This window comes from Rissa tridactyla, chromosome 8 (genome assembly GCF_028500815.1).
Source record: "Rissa tridactyla isolate bRisTri1 chromosome 8, bRisTri1.patW.cur.20221130, whole genome shotgun sequence".
Classification (NCBI taxonomy): domain Eukaryota; kingdom Metazoa; phylum Chordata; class Aves; order Charadriiformes; family Laridae; genus Rissa; species Rissa tridactyla.
Window position 1 is genome coordinate 3,184,597 of NC_071473.1, and position 18,190 is coordinate 3,202,786.

The 18,190-nt window shown below is 41.2% G+C and overlaps 1 protein-coding gene across 1 annotated transcript; it reads left to right on the forward strand.

Annotated features, from left to right (window-relative positions):
* The first annotated feature begins 50 nt into the window (after positions 1 to 50).
* EIF3B (eukaryotic translation initiation factor 3 subunit B) lies at positions 51 to 18,152 on the forward strand. Its single transcript, XM_054210473.1, is given in 20 exon segments — positions 51 to 264; positions 266 to 567; positions 4,295 to 4,487; positions 5,789 to 5,908; positions 5,999 to 6,056; positions 6,717 to 6,845; positions 7,877 to 8,034; positions 8,918 to 9,049; positions 9,153 to 9,219; positions 10,590 to 10,636; positions 10,927 to 11,137; positions 11,716 to 11,788; positions 12,284 to 12,406; positions 12,924 to 13,002; positions 13,781 to 13,919; positions 14,554 to 14,679; positions 15,191 to 15,268; positions 15,749 to 15,857; positions 16,315 to 16,432; positions 17,579 to 18,152. Coding segments are annotated over 19 exon segments (2,439 nt in total). The 5' UTR covers positions 51 to 73; the 3' UTR covers positions 16,419 to 16,432; positions 17,579 to 18,152.
* Positions 18,153 to 18,190: the final 38 nt, after the last annotated feature.

Below are 18,190 nucleotides of genomic sequence, written 5' to 3' on the forward strand. Positions count from 1 at the left end.
CCCCTCCCCCGCCCCTTTCCCCGCCGCGCTCGAGCTGTCCGCGCGCGGCCGGCCCGGCCCCGCACCCGGCCCCATGCAGGACACCGAGCAGAGCCCGCCCGCCGCCCCGCCGGCCCGCGACCCCCAGCAGGCGGACGGGCCCCCGCCGCCGCCCGCGGAGCCGCCACCGCCGCCGCAGCAGGAGGAGGAGGAGAAGGAGCAGGAGGAAGAGGAGGGCGAGGGGCAGGAGGAAGGCGGCGAGTCTGAGGCGCCGCCGAGCCCCCCCCCAGCCGCCGCCCGCCGCCGAGGAGGCTGCCGAGCCCGAGCAGCCGCCACAGCTGCCCTCGCCTCAGCCGCAGTCCGGCCGCGAAAGCCCCGAGAAAGCGGAGGCGGAGCCCGAGGCCGAGCCGCCGGCCGAGCCCGAGGCCGAGCCAGCGGCGGAGGAGGCCCAGACCGAGGCGCCGGCGGAGGCCGAGCCCGGCGCGGGGAAGGAGGATGGGGAGGCCGCGCCCGCCGCCCCGGCCGAGCCCGAGGACGAGATTTCCTTCAGTGATCCCGAGGACTTCGTGGACGACATCAGCGACGAAGGTGCGGGCCTGGGCCGGCGGCGGCGCCCGGGCCTGGTGGGGCCGGCCGTGAGGGGAAGGGAGGGGCCGCGGGGAGGCGGGAGAGCCCCGGCGGGGGCCCGGCCCTGCCCGCCGCCGAGGGGCGCGGGGGAGGCCGCGGTGCGGGCCGGGCCGGGCCGGCGGGGCCTCTGTGGGGAGACCCTCCGCGTCCCCCGGGCTCGGCGGGTCCGACCGCTGGCTCTTCCCCCGCCCGCCCTGGCGGTGTGGTAACGGGCTGCTCGTAACGCTAAGGACACGTCTTCATCGCAGCAGCGTTTGTGGAGTGAGCCTTATTCTGCTGTGTCTGTGCACCGTAGGGGTTGCTGCTGTTCTTAAATTCACGATTAAACCTGAAGTACCGATCTGTGGGCTGCCCTCACAAAGTGGAATCATCAACTCGTGTGCTTTCCGTTTGACTCCATTAGTTACGCTCGACTGTAAAAACAGAAGTTTTAACTTGCTGACCAGATGTCTGCAAAGTAGATTTCATTGTTCTATCTTTTCCACGCATCCAGAGTGAAATCCATAGATAAATACAGGGTTTGAGGAGAGTTAGTGCTCATGAAGATGTGATGTAGGTGCTTTGCAACAAGAAAATATGGGAAAACTATTTCTGGCAGTTGAAAATGCAAACGTAGGCGCTTACAGAAGTATTGGATATTGCTTGTCTTTAAATGGCTAATCGATAATTATGGGAATACCTAGTTTTGGCATATAGAAGTTAGAACTTTAGTTTAATATTTTTTTCAGGTAATTTTTTCTAGATAAATCATCTCAGTTCCCTAATAGCACTTATTTTGCCAGTGCTTCTTCTAGCATATGTGCCATTGTAGGGTGTTACATATGGGTATCCTACGCATTGTAGGGTCTTAGGTTGCATGTATCAGAACTGGAAAAACGTTTCTTAAAGCATTTGATAATTTGTTCATAAGTCAGTTACTTCAATTGGCAATGGAATACAGGTGATATATATGCCTTCTAGTGTTTTAGTCCTGTGTTTAGCTTAATAAGACAGCAGAACAAATATCTTAAAGTAAGAAAGTGTTTGCTATTCTCAATTTATTAGCCCATGTATAGCTCTTTTAACTTGTACGTTTGTTTCTCAAAGACACTTTGGCAAAATTGTCTGCAAGTATGTAGCTGGATTCTTTTTGTGTAGTTAAGTGTTTGCATGATACACTGTGTCTACATGTAGGATTATTATGTTAATTTCTGTCTGTTCAGAAACTAGGCATATTTTCCATCCTCACCAATTTTATTGTTAGGGATTGATTTCGTTAACTTCTCAGCTGTATGAATAATACAGTGTTAGTAGCTGAATTACAGTGTTTAGTCACTCTTGCTGGTCTGGCTTTCCATCTGAGTGTTAATTGTTGAGCTTCCTTATTCCTTTCTCCTTATCCTGATGGCTCCCCAAGGAGAAAGGCAGTCCCCCAGTGTCACTGAGCCAAGGCTCATTTCAATGCTTGTGATGTTACATCTTCAGGAACACCTTTGAGCTGGACCAGCTTCAGGTTTGGACCATCTCAGGTGCATTACTTCAACTTTTTTTGCCAGAGTGGTGTTGGCATGGCAGCACAGCTGATCCAAGCTCAAGCACAAGAAGGATGTGTCAGATAACCAGTTAGGTGCAATGAAGCTTTAGTTTGGATAATGATAGTAGTCCTTAAAATACGGCCAGCTGAAGATAGCTGGGTACCCACCACACCCCGCTTTTCTTGTGGGTGGAGTAAGAGCTGGCTAAACTAGCTTCTTACTCTTTGAAGATTTCCTTTGTTCACAATTTTGAATTTAAGGCAGAGAAGTGGAACAATGTAGGTATTTGTCTTTAATCTGTTACCCTGTAGTGTATCAAAACTGTATTGTATTCTTGCACATGAATCTAAATATGCATTCCTTTGTCTGTAGGCCTCCAACGTCTTTTGTGAGAAGTTGTTATGAAAAAATGACTAATAGAGCCTAAAAAATTACCCTTTTGTGTATTTTTTTTTTCTCATAGGCTTCTGTGGAAGTGTCCTTGTGGGACATGCTTTCGTTTTATATGCAGGGAAAAACTAAGATAGGGGATTATAGGGTAAATAAGAAATGTACGTATTATTTTACTGTAATATCAGGTATTTAAATTAATCTTTTCAGTCCTTACAATTACTCTAGGCATAGTAGACACTTCACTGGGTGTGTTCTAAATCCTGGGCAAGTGGTTACCTATCCACAGCTTCAGTGTATGGTCAGCTGCCTGGAGAATGGCTTCCTTCTGAAAGATTATCTTGAGGTCCAGTAAATACTAGGATGTTAACTTGCAGCACTCATCTGTGTTCTCTTCTGGATCTGTGACAATTTGAGTCAGCTTTCAACTTTGCAGCAAAAAGTTAAAGAAGGAGGGGAAGGTGATCCAAAATTCCTTTGGCAGTAACTTAAACCACTTTTAGTCTGTGCCGTAGAAAATACTCTCTACAGAGTGATTCCTTATACCCACTGCTGTGCTTTTGAAAGAAATCAGGTTTTTGCTCTATGTTCCATTTTTCTTCTACTTCTTTGCCTACCTATTTGTTTCAAATAGTGCTCTTGAAGTTGTCATTGTCTGTGACTGTGCTTACTCCTTACAAGACTGTGCCTTGTAAGGAGGCACCTCATTACAAGAGGACCAGTGCCTCTATCTTCCTGTGAAGTTTTTTGCTCATCCGCAATGACCTGTATGGTTTTGTGCCATCAGAATATCTGTTGTTACCTCTGGATTTTTTTAATGAACTTTTCTTGTGCTTGACTTTTTCCCAATTTTCAATCTGCTGTTCCCTGCTAAGGGCTCTTTTACTGTGGTACTTCAGCCACAGCTGCAGAGTTAAGTCCTTCCGAGTGTACTCCCTTCTGCATGTGGGAAACTTCAACAATGCTGTAAGCAGTCTCTTCCCAGTAGAAAGAAACTTGAAGCTGACAGTGCAGGGACTGAACAAACAGTCTCACCAGCAAGTACTCTCAAAGTTTGTAAGATGATATAGGAAAGGGGATTAGTATGGTTGAAGAATATCCAGAGTATAAAAAGGTGTGTGCTTGTCTTCGCTTGCTGCATGCTTAAATATGGCTTTAAGTTTCTTGTCTTAGACCTTCATTTCTGTGTTTAATTAAAGGTTTAGATGGAGCGTGAGTTCTCAAACATAATTATAATGATGCTAAGACATGCAGAGCTTCCAGTATGGCAGATAGTTTTGAATTATGCTAAAATTCTTGTAATGTGGGAGGGAGGTACATGTTACATTTCTTTTTATCAAAGTCATCTGGTTATAATTTGAGCAAGGTTACTAGTCAGAGCTTGAGTAATAAATCTTATAGTTGTCCGCTTTATTGGCAATTTTGAGGACTTCTTGAGCCAGTTCCAACTCCTTAAACAAGCTAATAGTGTACATGTTGATGTCCTCAATGTAAGGTATTTCTTTAAGAAAGATTTCAAGAGTTAACTGCTTGAAGTTTGTCAAGAAACTGTGTAAACATTCCTCTTAGCAAGGAAGTCTTGTTGGAGTGCTGTGTATGCACTTCAGTTGTTTCTCTGGTAGTACGTTCATTCACTACCAAGTTTCTTAAATGACTCTCGAATAATTTTCCTGAAACTTGAAGTCTCCCTCTTCTCTTACTGTCACTATTCTTTTCACCTTTCTGTCTTCCTCCTCAATGATGTAGACTGGTGCCTTAGTTTCATGTATGCGTTTTCTTTGCAGAATTACTTGGTGATGTACTGAAAGATCAGCCGCAGGAAGCAGATGGAATCGACTCAGTAATCGTTGTGGATAATGTTCCCCAGGTTGGACCAGACCGACTTGAGAAACTGAAGAATGTCATCCACAAAATATTTTCCAAGTTTGGTAAAATTATCAATGAATTTTACCCGGAAGCAGATGGGAAGACAAAAGGGTAAGTGCTTATAACTTTTACTGGAAATTGGATTGAAACACTCCTCTGACTTACCCTTGATTACTAGTGTCAATACTTTATGGCCAGTTTTTATGGTGACCTCACAGTCATGCTCATCGCTTTTTTCTACCTTAGTCTGTACGATCCTGACATCCAGTTTCAGTGACGAGCACAAGTTCCCGAGGGAGCCAAGAAGCTTAATAGCTCATTAAGCTACAGTGTTGGGGGGTATTAATTATGGTACTAAATGAGGGGGTTTTTGTTAATTTTCTGTCATGGCTACTGAATAGGTTAAAGGTCTGTTTTAGTTAAAAACTTAGGAGCAGTGGATGTACTGTTGCAAAATGGACTGTCAATATTATGTCTCTGGTTGCCAGTGCTTACGCTTACATTAGTGACTCCAGCTTTCTTAAGTTCATCAAGCCCTTTCCAGGGCCCTTTTCCCCTTTGCAAACTTCTGATCCCTGTTCCTGGTTAATTGCAGCGTCTGAAATTGAGAAGAAAGCTAACCAGAAATTATCAAGTCCTAAAGGGAGAGGGCAAGGGAGAGAAAGTTTCTCTCCATAAAACCAGGGAAAAATCAGTCTGATAAATATGAGGTATTACTGGGGTTGGAGTAGCATATATTCCAGACTTTAGGATGAATTCATAGTTTAGAAAGCATAAAAAAAGGTGGGTTTTCTGGAGTGGAGGGATTGCTGATTCTGTAAGGTCAGTGTGAGAAAATTGTTCTGTCTCTGTGTTCGTGGCCCTCTCTGAGGCAGTATCTGACAGTCTTCAGGATACTGTTAATTTTAAGTCTGCTGTGCTACGAGCTAGATTGGATGAGTGGCAAGAAGGAAACTGAATTATATTCAGTGTAGTTGAAAAACAAGAGTGGTGCTTTGTGATGCCTATAACAGCAAGATTTACAATTTCTAAACATGATCTGTTATTCAGCTGGAAAGAGCTGTGTACTTAACCTGCCTGTTACTAGCTCTCATTGTTCTCATTGTGTTGCATTGAACTTGCATTTGTCACTTGGTCTAGCCCATTTACAGAAAGGATATCAGTTTAATTCAGGTCAAGCCAATACAGCTGAAAAGTGTATATGTGCCTGTAGCCAAAATGGAGATTAATTGCTTTTGACCCTAATTGGTTAGTGGCAAGACAAGAAGTTATTTTGTAGATGCTCTGTACTGAGTTCTTAGTTCATCCCCATTGTTTCTTTTTTATTTTATTTATTTATTTGCTTGCGTTTTTATTATGAGCCTGTTATGTAGTCAACGATGATTTCCTACTTTTGTCTTCCTTCATTGTAGGTACATCTTTCTGGAGTACATGTCTCCATCTCATGCGGTGGATGCTGTGAAGAATGCAGATGGATACAAACTGGATAAACAGCACACTTTCAGAGTCAACCTTTTCACGGACTTTGATAAGTGAGTGCAGCTATCGTGTATATCTGTAGATTTTGGGATTCTAATCAAGAGTACCTGCACGGAGTGTAACCAATCAAATTGCTCTTTCAGGTACATGACAATCAGTGATGAATGGGAAATCCCTGAGAAACAGCCATTTAAGGATTTGGTAAGGACTTTTTGGAAGAGTGGAAAGAATATTCAGCATAATATGAAATGATTACTTCATTGCTGGAGTGTTCACGTGAAAATAGAAACGATGGTTTAATAGTGTTGTTATAAGTAGCACTAGTGATCACATGTTCCTGTTCCTTCATTCTCAGTGTCATGAAGTGACAGGAGCAGCTTAGTGGTTCTGCTTAGTAGTTCTACATATGGTAAAACTTAAGAGTAAACAATGATTTTGCACAAGTCATTTAAAAATAGAATTTCGAAAGCATCTTCTCATATTTTTTAATGTTTGAGGCAAACTTCTGTGTTTGTTACCGCTAGCTTGTGAAAAGTCCTGTGGGGGAAGGAAGGGTTAGTTTAAAAAAAAAAAAAAAACCAAACACTAAGAAAACCCTTATAGTTATTTTAAGTAGGAAGCGTTAAAAGTCATCAGACCACCTTGGAGGTCCACCTTTTTATGATCTGTTCTCTTAGCCTCCAGTAACTGGTAGTTTGAATTGTTTAATTTCACTTTAAAGACTTGTTTGCAATGGTAAGACTCCAAAGTTCCACGCTCTGTGTAAGACCGACCTCCACCTGCCAGGTAGATACTAATTTGGGGAACGTGTCTTTTTACCCTTTAACTCATCAATAATCTTCTTGCTTCTTTTTTTCTTAGGGGAATCTTCGATACTGGTTGGAAGATCCTGATTGTAGGGATCAGTACAGCGTGATCTTCGAGTCAGGAGACCGGACCTCCATTTTTTGGAATGATATCAAGGAACCTGTTCAAATTGAGGACAGAGCAGTGAGTGTCCTGGAAGTGCTGTACATTGCAGCTACACTGTCAGTCTCATTCACTTTATGACACTTCGGGTTTTTCATTTTTAAAACGATATTTTTTTCCTCATTGTTGAAATACTTTTCCTTCTGAAGAGGAGCGGTGAAATTACATCCTTTAGAATTAGCCTTAACTGCTTAGGTAAAACAAATGTAGAGTTAACTTGTTTATGGTGGGCGTTTTGTTTTTTGTTGTTTTTTTTTTTTTTTAACTGGTCCATAATGCCTATTTGCTTCCTTCGTCTGTACATTATACATGATTCAGAAAGACCTGAAAATGCAACGTCAGTGTTTGAGGAGTAGTACTATTCATTAGAGCTGAGTATGTGCTAAAGTATGCTGCTTCTGATGACTTTTTGCTGACCGCAAAGGTGCAAAAGAGGAATAGCTGGTTTGGTAATAGCATATAAAAGGGAGAGTTAGCGTGCCTGTCTGCTGCAGGCAGCTGACTTGCTGAGAACTGTTGGTACCCAGAAGCATTTTCTTTAATAACCATTACACATTACAGTAGAAAGAAGTTGGCTCTGGGATGATGAGTAATTTTGCTCATCGCCGTGGTCTGTACTGCTGATATCTCTCTAATTTAGCTGAAGGTCAGGAGCGGTATTGTTTTGAGAAATTTGAAATAACACCCTTACTTCTAAGAAGAGTATGTTCTTTCCAGGACTGAAAGACAACAAGGAAACCCAAGCCTCTTAGGTGGGTTTAATTGTTACTGTACAAAGGTTGTCACCGTACCTGGAAAATGTTTTTGGTGATCAGTAAGTTGAAAATGTCTCAATTGACAGTTTCCAACTGGAAGAATAAGTACTGTGCATTATGTGCATGAAATTAAACTCCACAACTAGTCCAAGGTATCACTAAATCCGAGATCTTCACTTAGTAAATGGATTTGTAAAATGTGATGCTACAAACCACACATTTAATTCTTTCCCTTTTAGGGGAATCCATTGTGAAATTAAACCTTTGCATGTACTTGTTTTATTTTTTTAAATGCAGCGGTGGACAGAAACTTATGTACGTTGGTCCCCGAAGGGTACCTACTTGGCTACGTTCCACCAGAGAGGCATCGCACTTTGGGGTGGAGAGAAGTTCAAGCAGATTCAAAGGTTTAGTCACCAGGGAGTGCAGCTTATCGACTTCTCACCCTGTGAAAGGTATGGTGTATGGCATTGATTTGGGCAAAGGGATGAAGAGCATGAAGCGCGCACATTCTGGCTGCTGTGCTTTCAAATCTTGTGTGGGTGGAGTATTCGGTTTTCTTTTGCCTTTGGAAGTACTGCTTTCCATGTGTAAATCCTTCTTAGAGTGAGTGAAACTCTGCCTGGCTTTTCTTTGACTTCAGGAAAGATACTTAACGTAATCTGGAATAATTGGTCTACAAAACTGAGCTGCCAAGTTCTGTCAAAGACGTTATTATCCCAAAGGAGAAGACCATGTTTTTTCCTCTTTAGTTGGATGGGATGTCTCCAGTGTTAGATTTCTAGTTCTCTGAAAAGTTTCAGTTGAGTAGCATCCTCCAAATCTGTAGTACTGAAATTAATTCCTTAAGCATTCTTTAACGTTAAAGGGCTCTGTAGAGAAGGCTAAAATAATTTCAGGACTGAGATTTTATTTGGAAGCAATTAGGTTTTATGTTTTATTGCGTTAAAGACAGATTATTTATCTTTAAATGGAGAAGTCTAGCATACCTATAGTTCAGGTTGGCTAAGGTCAATGGATTTATGTTCAGTTCGAAACCAGTGATGTTCTCATGGCAAAACTATTTAATTAGGTAACAGTGTATTTGGTGAGTTTCCCCTTTCTTGTAACATCAGTATGGGAAGACTTGCACTTCCCTTGCACAGGGAAATACTGTGTCTTGGAAGCTTTCTCTCCCTTTATCATACTGTTCTTATTTCTTCCTCCTCTCTAAAAAATCCCATTAGAGAAACTGCTGTTTGAAAGTGCACTGTATTTAAATTTTATTTGGATGAAAGCCTGCTTGTGCTGACATATTGGATGAAGTTTCGATAGTGAAACCGATTATTTCTTTTGTAGGTACTTAGTGACCTTCAGCCCTTTGATGGACACGCAGGATGACCCTCAGGCCATTATCATTTGGGATATTTTGACAGGGCAAAAGAAGCGAGGATTCCACTGTGAAAACTCAGCTCACTGGCCTATTTTTAAGTAGGTTGAGAAACAGAATTAGAATAGAGAGAACAAGTAGTCCCAGACTCCGTTTAATAAAAAGGCAGTTCGTATCTAATATTCTTTCTTTTTATTTGCTTAGATGGAGTCATGATGGTAAATTCTTTGCTCGAATGACTTCAGATACCCTCAGTATCTATGAAACACCTGTAAGTCCTTCCTGTTTTTTGCATAACGCTTATTGCATTACAATGTCAGTCTTTCCCATGGTATCTATTTTAAAGGATACATTTTAATAATACACTCTAGAGCTGGGCTTAAAAGGGAAGAAATCCATTTGCTCTTGTCTTGTTCTTTCCTGGGTGAAAAACTTTAGCTGAGCCTCACAGTAAATTTCACAGCACACTTTTAGAAGGACTAGACAGTTCAATATACTACTTACAAGAGTCAATAAGGATCACGGTTATGTGATGCCTCCCAGCTCTTGGTAGCAGATAGAATCATTTAGGTTGGAAAAGACCCTTGGGATCATCGAGTCCAACCATCAACTCCACTCTACAAAGTTCTCCCTTACACCATATCCCTTAACACCATGTCTAAATGAGTCTTAAACACGTTCAGGGATGGTGACTCCGCCACCTCCCTGGGCAGCCTATCCCAGTGTCCGACCACTCTTTCTGTGAAGAATTTTTTCCTGATGTCCAGCCTAAACCTACCCTGCTGCAGCTTGAAGCCATTCCCTCTTGTTCTATCGCTAATTACCTGTGAGAAGAGACCAGCACCAACCTCTCTACAATGTCCCTTCAAGTAGTTGTAGAGAGTGATGAGGTCTCCCCTCAGCCTCCTCGTCCTCAAACTAAACAGTCCCAGCTCCTTCAATCGCTCCTCATAAGAGTTATTCTCCAGGCCCTTCACCAGCTTCCTTGCCCTCCTCTGCACTCGCTCCAGCACCTCGATATTTCTCTCGTTTTGAGGTGCCCAAAACTGAACACAATACTCAAGGGGTGCTGAGTACAGGGGGACAATCACCTCCCTCCTTCTGCTGGTCACACTATGTCTAATACAAGCCAGGATGCCATTGGCCCTCTTGGCCACCTGGGCACACTGCTGGCTCACGTTCAGCCGCTTGTCAATTAGAACCCCCAGGTCCTTTTCTGCCAGGCAGCTCTCCAGCCACACTGCCCCAAGGCTGTAGCGCTGCAGGGGGTTGGTGTGGCCCAAGTGCAGGACCCCGCACTTGGCCTTGTTGAAGCACATTCCATTAGCATTGGCCCATCGGTCCAATCTATCCAAGTCTCTCAGCACCAGAGAACCCAAAATGCATTATAAATTGCAGCCTAATCTAGTCTGTTTTGCTTTTTCATCATAATTCAGGCTGCTGTGCTCATTAATTCTATACAGCAATTTTTATTTTATTTGTAATTGTGGTATACAAACATTCATAATAAAAAATAGGGATACAGGATCTCTGAAAACTACAGTTTCCTAGTTTATGTGCTCTAATAATAAGAGTAGAAGGGGTGTGTGTAAATTCAAGAATGTTACTAACTTGAAAATTCACATCTTTCTCTTCTTTTAGTCTATGGGTTTGTTGGACAAAAAAAGCTTGAAAATCACTGGGATAAGGTGAGTATCCTTTCGTAAAGATACACTGGGTGTAACCCCTACTCTTTAGTGAAGTGTATGGTTTTGATAACGTTGGTCATGTAGCAAGTTTAAATAGCAGGTTAAAAATCTGTTTTGGTATGATATGTGTAAGGTTATTAAATTGTCCTCAGTTGCTTGTCTGTATCTGTCGTTATTACTGAGAGTTGATATTTGTCTGCAACATTCAGATACAATGATTAAAATGGTTTCTGCTTGTAGTATCTCTAACTAAAAATTAAAATGGCATATTTTTAACTTTCTTCCTGTAGAGACTTCTCATGGTCTCCAGGTGGTAACATAATTGCTTTCTGGGTGCCTGAGGACAAAGACATCCCAGCAAGAGTGACTTTGATGCAGCTGCCTTCTAGACAAGAAATTCGTGTGCGGAATTTGTTCAATGTCGTAGATTGTAAACTCCACTGGCAGAAGAACGGGGATTACCTGTGTGTGAAGGTAGACAGGACTCCCAAAGGCACACAGGTAAGTGGATTCTGATTATATTCATAAAATTTGGTTCTGTCTTATGCTGACACCTCATTTTCTTACAGTACTGTCTTTTAATGTAGACAATGTAAATTATGTGATGTCAAAGCTATTTTTCGTTTTAATTTGAGGCATGTGGAGAGCAAAAGGTATGTAATATTTGCATCCAAGATTTGCTTTGACTTTAGTGGCATCTTGGACTTCTGTTGGGAGCTATACGCCTCATCTCTTTTCCTACTCACTGATAAGCAGTTGTTGAACAACCCATAGGTCACGGTGCACAATGTGCCTTAAGTTTGTCTGTCTTAATTACACTTCACAACAGTCTGAAAAGAAACAAATGCTTTTGTGCAATTCTTCAGTTATCCTTTATCGGAACAGAAACATTTAGAATGTGTTCCGTGATGAGGTACACAGTATTTATCTGCTCTCATTAAAGAAACAAATCTTGATTCTGTCTCTCGTCCCGCGTCCTGCCAGGCTAATTGCGTACTTGTCCTTCTACGCTTAGCAATAAAAGCATTTGCTCTACTGCTTCTGTGCTGGATAATGAGCTGATCTTGGCCTTTACACAGGGAGTAGTGACCAACTTTGAAATATTCCGAATGAGAGAGAAACAGGTGCCAGTGGATGTGGTGGAAATGAAAGGTAATCCCAAGTATTTCCTTACTTTTGATCTTTAACTTTTTTGAGTAGATGCTTGTATGGTTCTTAGAAATTCTTGTCAACGTGTGACATAATTAAAAAGTTAACTCTTTTGAGAGGGGCTACAGTATTCATGTTGTAAGGCTTCTCATGTAAAAATGAGAAAACTTCTGTTGCTATTTGTGCTTGTGATTGACTTGAAAAATTACAGAATTTGAAAATCTTTTATTAATAAAGATGGTAGGGCTGGTAATATGAGCGTATTCTGTAGAAGATGAGAGACGTTGGAGCTATTGTTTGACTGAAACACTTCCCATACCTCCCTGCATTTGCCTTATCAACCTGTGTTTTTAAAAGGTAGTCTGTATGGTGAAGTCTGTTAACTGATGGGTTCCCTTTCTTCGGCATCTTGGTTTTCTTTGGTAACTGCTTGAAATCAAAGCTTTGTATTGCCTTTTGACAGAGTGTTGACTCCTCTTTTTTTTTTTTCTTTTACAGAAAGCATCATAGCCTTTGCGTGGGAGCCAAATGGAAGCAAGTTTGCTGTGTTGCATGGAGAAACTCCACGAATTTCAGTTTCTTTTTACCATGTTAAAAACAATGGGAAAATAGAACTCATAAGTAAGTGACTGAAAAACAAGTTAAAGGTGTGGATGCTAAGCATTTTGCATGGCAATAGATGCAGTAAACTCAAAATTGTGGCTGTTTGTGGTGGATAGTATGGCAATAGGTGGTATGCCTGACGTTGTATTCCAGAAATCTTAATTTTCTGGTGTCAGCTAAACTGTTTTCACTTTGAATTAGTCCAGGATATGGGAATAAAAGGCCTACAAGCCAGAATAATTTTGTGGCCTTGGGAAGTTCATGTGAGGTGATAGCACAGATTTGGCTCACTTTAAGATAAAATTTATTCCCAAGTTAGGTGTTGAGATCTTCTGATATCCTTCTTTTCTTTCTTCTGCCAGCTTTGGATGTTCTGGTGCTACTGGGTTTTAGAAGTGTAGAGCTAAGGACTGTTGTTAGGACTTGCTTGCAGAGTTCAGAAGTGTCTTCAGGAATGGTTGGAGTTGGCTGCTTGTAAGCTAACTGATGGCATTGGATTGAGATCTTCTTCTGAATTTCTTTTGTTTCTTTCCAGAAACGTTTGACAAACAGCAGGCAAACACGATATTTTGGAGTCCTCAAGGGCAATTTGTAGTGTTGGCTGGCCTCAGAAGGTGAGTACTGCGCAGGTTACTGAACACCACATTAATTTTAAGAAGGAAAAAGACTAGAGTATCTCCTCAAGAAGTACTTGGTATCTCCATGAACATTGCATTACTATGTAATCTTGAAATAGCTTTGCAAAGGAAGGGTTGCAATTTCATAATGTAGCTTGGTCCTTTGTAACTCTTACTTGCTATTTTTGCCACATCAAAAGAAGAGTGGATATTTAGAAACACTTTTCATCTGTTAAAGTTAAATATTGACTCTCAACTAACCCAGTTTGCAACATGCACATGGCTCTTGTAGTGCATTTGTTGTTGTCATAGCCTCGTGGGCAATACCTCTTAATGACAAAGCTCTTGTAAAACAGCTATCAAGAAAGTTTCATGTTAGAGCAAGTGAAAATTATTTTTATTAACCAGTTGATTAGTATTTGCCTTTACATACTTTCAGACAGGCGCTGCTGTTCATCTTGGAAATCTATTTCTTTCTTTAATCTTGTCTTCGCTACTTAAATATGTCTAAGCATATGATTGTTAAACTTTGGCTGTAACTTGCCTATAGTATGTTTTCATGGTGACTTTTAAGAACTGAAATAAAATGGGTTAAGGGTCACTGAACATAGACACAAAAGTGTCATTCTTATTTGGATTTTTGTTTTTATTCATCGCATTGCTTTCTAGCAACAGAGACTGGTATGAGCCTGTAAAGATGCAGCTTGTGAAATGCTTTTAAAAAACCAGGTTACACCAGTGTGTAAAGCAATCTGTCTTGTTTTTTCCTTTGCAGCATGAATGGTGCCTTAGCATTTGTGGATACATCTGACTGCACCATGATGAATATTGCCGAACACTATACAGCTTCAGATGTGGAATGGGATCCTACAGGCAGATACATTGTGACTTCTGTGTCTTGGTGGAGCCACAAGGTACTAAGGCTTTCTTTTTTTGTTTTCTTTTTTTCTTTCTCTTCCAGAGGTGTTGGAAAGGGCTATTCGTTAGGAAGAGAAAATGAACAGCTGTCACCGATCATATGACTTAAAACCTGCACCATAGTTTTATATGCCTATTTCTTATCAGTATTTATTTAGGCCATTAGCTTTACTGGTTTTCCAGAATAAGTTCTGGAAGGGCAGTTCATGAGTCTAAACAGAGTGTCCTTTTTCTGAATTTTCATTATGTCTTTAGCAGTTTGAAACTTGATCTCCTTGTGGTCCACACAGAACAGCAGGATTTATTGCATCTGTCACTACTTTTGCATGGTTCCAACCACTGCGTTGTAATCTTCTCGTGTACAGTGTAGAATCTGAGACTTAAGAATATGATAGAAGGGCTGGCTTAGTTTTAAACTGTTGTGATCCTCCAGAAGATAATTTCTTGCAAAGCTTCAGTGGAACAAATATTTTGCTGAAGATTTGTGCAAGAGAGACACTTAACAAAAAGAGCACCCTGGTTCTGTTGTCTAATGGTGCTGATTTTATAAAAAAGACCCTTAAGACAGCGTGAGGACCAGAATGTTAAGTTACAGCTTATATTGACTGTGATGGTGCACTGCTCTTCCAGGTGGACAATGCATATTGGTTATGGACCTTCCAAGGCCGTCTCCTTCAGAAAAACAACAAAGACAGGTTCTGTCAGCTTCTCTGGAGACCACGACCAGCTACCTTGCTCAGCGAGGATCAGATAAAGGTAGTGTATTTCACTGGCTCTTTCTGCTGACATGGATTTGTTCTATTACCATACTTGGTTTACTTCTCCTTGAGGGTGCAGCTTGAACTGTTACAGAATCACACAATTGCCTTTTGCTCTGAATTGGGGTGGAGGGAGAAACAAAACAAAAAACCTAAACCCTAAACATACTGCCGTAGGAGACCTCACTTCTGGGAATGAGTGTAGATATTAACTGTTCTTTGAGCACAGAATAGAAATGGTGACCAGTTGTTCTTACAGTTAGGGTAAAGTGAAAGGGTATAAAGAATAACCAAATTGAATTTAGCTGTCCAGACTTCACTAATTGCATGTGTACAGAAGCATTTACATGACGTGTAAGCCAGGAAGAACAAGCAAAATTATAGCGAGGAGGAATTGCCTAGAAGAGAGATCGTTTTCAAAAATGCAAAGCCTGCTTAGGCATACTCAGTACGATGGTTTTGATTGATAGTCTGATATCCTAGTTGAAATAAAATTCCCTGTTTTACAGCAAATTAAGAAGGACCTGAAGAAATACTCGAAGATATTTGAGCAGAAGGATCGCCTGAGCCAGTCCAAAGCTTCAAAGGCAAGACATCTTCAGAATATAATAATGTAGATTAAATTCTTGTAACCTCTCCTTAGTCATTTTGTAATGGTGATATGTAATTTAAATTTCTTTTATAACAAATGTGTGTTCATTTCTGTCTAGATGTTTAGAGTTAGTTACAATAGGTAGTTCAGACAGGTGCTACTAAACTCTTCGGTTAAGCAGTAATTAATCTGGAGAGGCACTGGTGATATCTCATTAAGCGAAGGTGGTAAAATTTTTAGAGTTCTTAGTGACTTGCTGTATTAGCCAGTCTTTAGGTCTTTAGATTAAGAAAAGATCTTTTAAATAATAATAAAAAAAAAGCCCTCACCAAAACAGCTTTTTGATTACATAGGAGAAAAATCTTTTTTAAGTCAGTAGAAAGTATGTTCATGAGAGGAAAAAAAAAGGTTGACTTGCTAACAAATGCATCCCATGTGGATTTGAAAGTTTAACGACTTCTTCCTGCCTCTGTAGGAGCTCGTGGAAAGGAGACGTACAATGATGGAGGAGTTCAGAAAGTACCGCAAGATGGCACAAGAGTTATACATGGAGCAGAGGAACGAGCGTTTAGAGCTTCGAGGAGGTAAGCCACGCGTAGTACTTGTAAAGACTTGCTGCTAGATACCTGCTGCTTTTTACAAAATAACTACCTTGTTCTGGGGGTTCATCCACTTCTCTCCCTCTGTTTCCTGCCAAAGCCAGTCCCTTCTTCTCTGGAGGTTATTTATACTCTTTATGCTGAATCACAACAGAGCTCAATTTTTTTTTTCCATGGGAGAAAGATCAAATATTGCTGGCTGCCAGATTTTGCTATCAGTGTTTTACCTCACCTCTGTACATTTCAAGGCAAGCATTGGCTTGACCTTGGGATAAGACCACGAAGAGATTTATGTGCTGCATTTGACCAGAAAACCCTGTGGTGGGAGACAATAATGCTTGTTTGTCATTTAATGTATTTAGCATGTCCTTGTTATGAGCATCAAATCTTTCCCTTGCTGCCGTGTTTGATGCATTCAGTGTTAATGTTTTCTCTGTTCCAGGGGTAGACACAGATGAGCTGGACAGCAATGTCGATGACTGGGAGGAGGAGACTGTTGAATTTTTTATCAATGAAGAAATTATTACCCTTGCAGAACCAGAGTAATTAACAAAACTGTGGTAAGATGGCATACCTCTCAGTAGAGAGAAACTTTTTCTGTCAGCTGTTGCTATAGTTTCAATAATTTGCTTGGGAAAGTTAGGTCTGTCTGTTGCAGGAGTGAATATGTTATTTTTCTGAGTTGGTTTATGTCTTATCTGTGGCTAGAAGGGGATAAACAAAAGCTTTTTTTAAAAGTAATCACAGACAGTCAGATTGAGCTGTACTGAGCAGAATACTCTGTATGTCTTGTCTTCCCGGAGTGATCAAACCCATGTCAGAGTCAGGGTCAGCTTTTAAACACACTGAATTGCAGACTCTACAGTTCTGTCAGTAGAAGGAATTGTATTTAGTATTAGGTAGAAGTTCCACCTTTCGGAAGAATTGCATGTTAGTTGAAGACTGGACGGAGTTTAAATACTATACTGAAGATTATGCAGCAAGTTGACTGTGGGCTGATATAAATTTGAGTAGATGTTTAAATATCCACATGAACTCTGCTATCGTTTTCTAGAAATGTTGGGTAGAATTCAGGTAGTGGCAGGCTCTCATTACTGGCTGTCGCTCCTTGTGATTAAATGTTTTGTTTAATCCAGTGCTTTTGCCAATTCCTGTTTATGAATTCATATTATGTATTTGTATGTTGAAAATAGAGGCTACTTTCAGTCATTATTGTAGGAAATGTCCTTTAGGAAGCTTGATATTGTTGTATTGAGGAGGGAGAAGATATTTTAATAGTGAAGGCATGCGGGACTTAAAACCTGCACTGCATTCCTGCTTTGTCATGTTAGGCCTTCACTTAAGGGGAGGCTGGAAGAATGCCTTTTGCAGCTCTAAGTCACCCAACAGCTCTTCAGCCTCCATATATCTAAGGAGTCAAAGTAAAATATGAGGAGTGCCCCTCTTGTACTGGTAGAAAAAATTAATAGCCTTGACACCTTTGACTATAGCTGGATCTGGCTTATCTGTGTCCCATACACAGGAGATCTTTTATGGAAGGAAGGGGGAGAGCAGCTGCCAAGCGTCTGCATTTAAACAAACATCAGTTTAAGAATGGGTGAAAAACATGCTTTTGCAGCCTGTCATCAGCTAGCATCTGTGGGAAGGTTGAGCTCTTTGTATAAAGGCATAGTAGCTAACTCGCCTCTCTTTTTCCTTTTCTGCAGCACCACCATATCTTGTGCTGAAAAGAAGTTTGTTCATTTTCAGAAAGTCTACATCAACTTCGGAATTTTTAATCCATATTCTTGCACTCTGGAGGGGTGGATGCACCAGACTTTCTCCATTCTGACACATTGTAGTGCCTTTAAGTCTTGCTGCCTGCTGCAGTGAGATACCGGAAAGGCGCTGCTTTTAAATTTTTATTATTTTTTTTTAAGGGTTTGATTCTTTTTTTTTTTTCTTTTTAAATCCACTACTACCAGTATTTACTTACTGACTCCCGTACAGTACTTACCAACTGGCAGTTTTTGACTATTGCCAGCAAGGTGAGATTCATCGGTGCACCTCTGTCTTACACACACGCACGATGTTTCTGTTCCAGAACTCTTTCTATGTCCCGAGTGCATGGACAGGTGTTCATTTTGTTTGGGGAAAAGTCAACAGAACCATTTTTCGTATGATGTGTTTTAGTGTGCTGAAGCAGCACTACAGCGGGCTATATCCTCCTCCTTTCAGATTGTGAAAGGACATCTCCCTCAAAGAGCTGAATATGGAAATAAAAGCAGACCTATACTAAAACCAGGCTGGCTACGTGTTGTTTGTAGGGGGTCTTTCCC